General features: G+C 60.6%; 1 protein-coding gene across 1 annotated transcript in view; it reads right to left on the bottom strand.

Moving 5' to 3' along the window:
- LOC104528420 (rho GTPase-activating protein 39-like) overlaps positions 1–834 on the bottom strand; it is a gene marked incomplete at its 5' end in the record, with an annotated part of 26,876 nt that extends 26,042 nt beyond the window's left edge. The window contains 1 exon segment of the mRNA XM_010172421.2: positions 436–834. Within this exon segment, the coding sequence (XP_010170723.2) occupies positions 436–834 (399 nt within the window).
- Between the last annotated feature and the right edge of the window lie 65 nt (positions 835–899).

The raw sequence follows: 899 nt of genomic DNA, 5'->3' as shown, positions 1-899 counted from the left end.
GAAAGAGTCAGAGCAGCCAGGCTCAGCCGCACCCTGCATCAGCCTAACCCCCTGCACGGCAGCTATCCCAGCAAACCCCACCACATCCATCCAACAGTTCTCATCGCTGGGTGATACTCCTGCCCATCCCCTCTCCTTCTGTTCAGCACAAAGGGCTCTAGAGCGATGACTGTCTTTTGATGTGTGTTTTCATGGTGCCCCACACAAATGAGGCCTGGCCTAGACTGGGGCCATTCGAGCGGTACTGCAGTGGTAAAGCAGGCAGCTGTAGCCCGGGAGGAGAAGGGCACGTGGCTGTGATCGCTGGCCTGGCAGCACTTTGTCCCAGCTCAGCACTCCTGGGGCAGCACAGCTTCCCAGCTTGTTTGCCAGGCAGGCACTGGCAACTGAAGCCGCTCACAAGATATAAACAGAGAAGGCTGAAGCTCTCCCTACCTGCCAGTGTCTTTCCTCTTCTCCGCGGCGCAGTCCCCCTTGCCCTTCTCCATCTCCTGCAGCAGAGCCATTTGGATGGGGGTGCTTCTGCCATCACTGCCAGTGCTGCCCCGGTGCTGGCGGCCCCGGCAGGCAGGCTGGGAGCTGTGCTTCATGGCCTGGAGTTGTGCCAAGGGCACGATGTCGCAGCCCTGGGGCCGGTGCCACACCGTCTGCTGCGTGATGGCATTATAGTAGTAGAAGCGGTTGTTGTTCTGGTCGAAAAGCTCCCACCACTGCTTCTGGTCTGACTGTCGCACCTTCAGGTTGGGAGGGGGCTCCCAGCCGCACTCGCCGGTGGTCAGGTTGACATACATCCGCTCCTGGGAGCGGGGCTCGATGATCTCCACCCAGTCCGAGCTGCAGGGACACGAGAGCCACGTTAGTCTGGGCCAGAGGCTTTCGGGAAACAGGGGGTCAGGGGG

This window comes from Antrostomus carolinensis, unplaced genomic scaffold, assembly GCF_000700745.2.
Source record: "Antrostomus carolinensis isolate BGI_N321 unplaced genomic scaffold, ASM70074v2 scaffold39707, whole genome shotgun sequence".
Lineage (NCBI taxonomy): Eukaryota > Metazoa > Chordata > Aves > Caprimulgiformes > Caprimulgidae > Antrostomus > Antrostomus carolinensis.
Note: the sequence above shows the minus strand (reverse complement) of the source record. Positions and strands in the feature narration are given on the sequence as shown.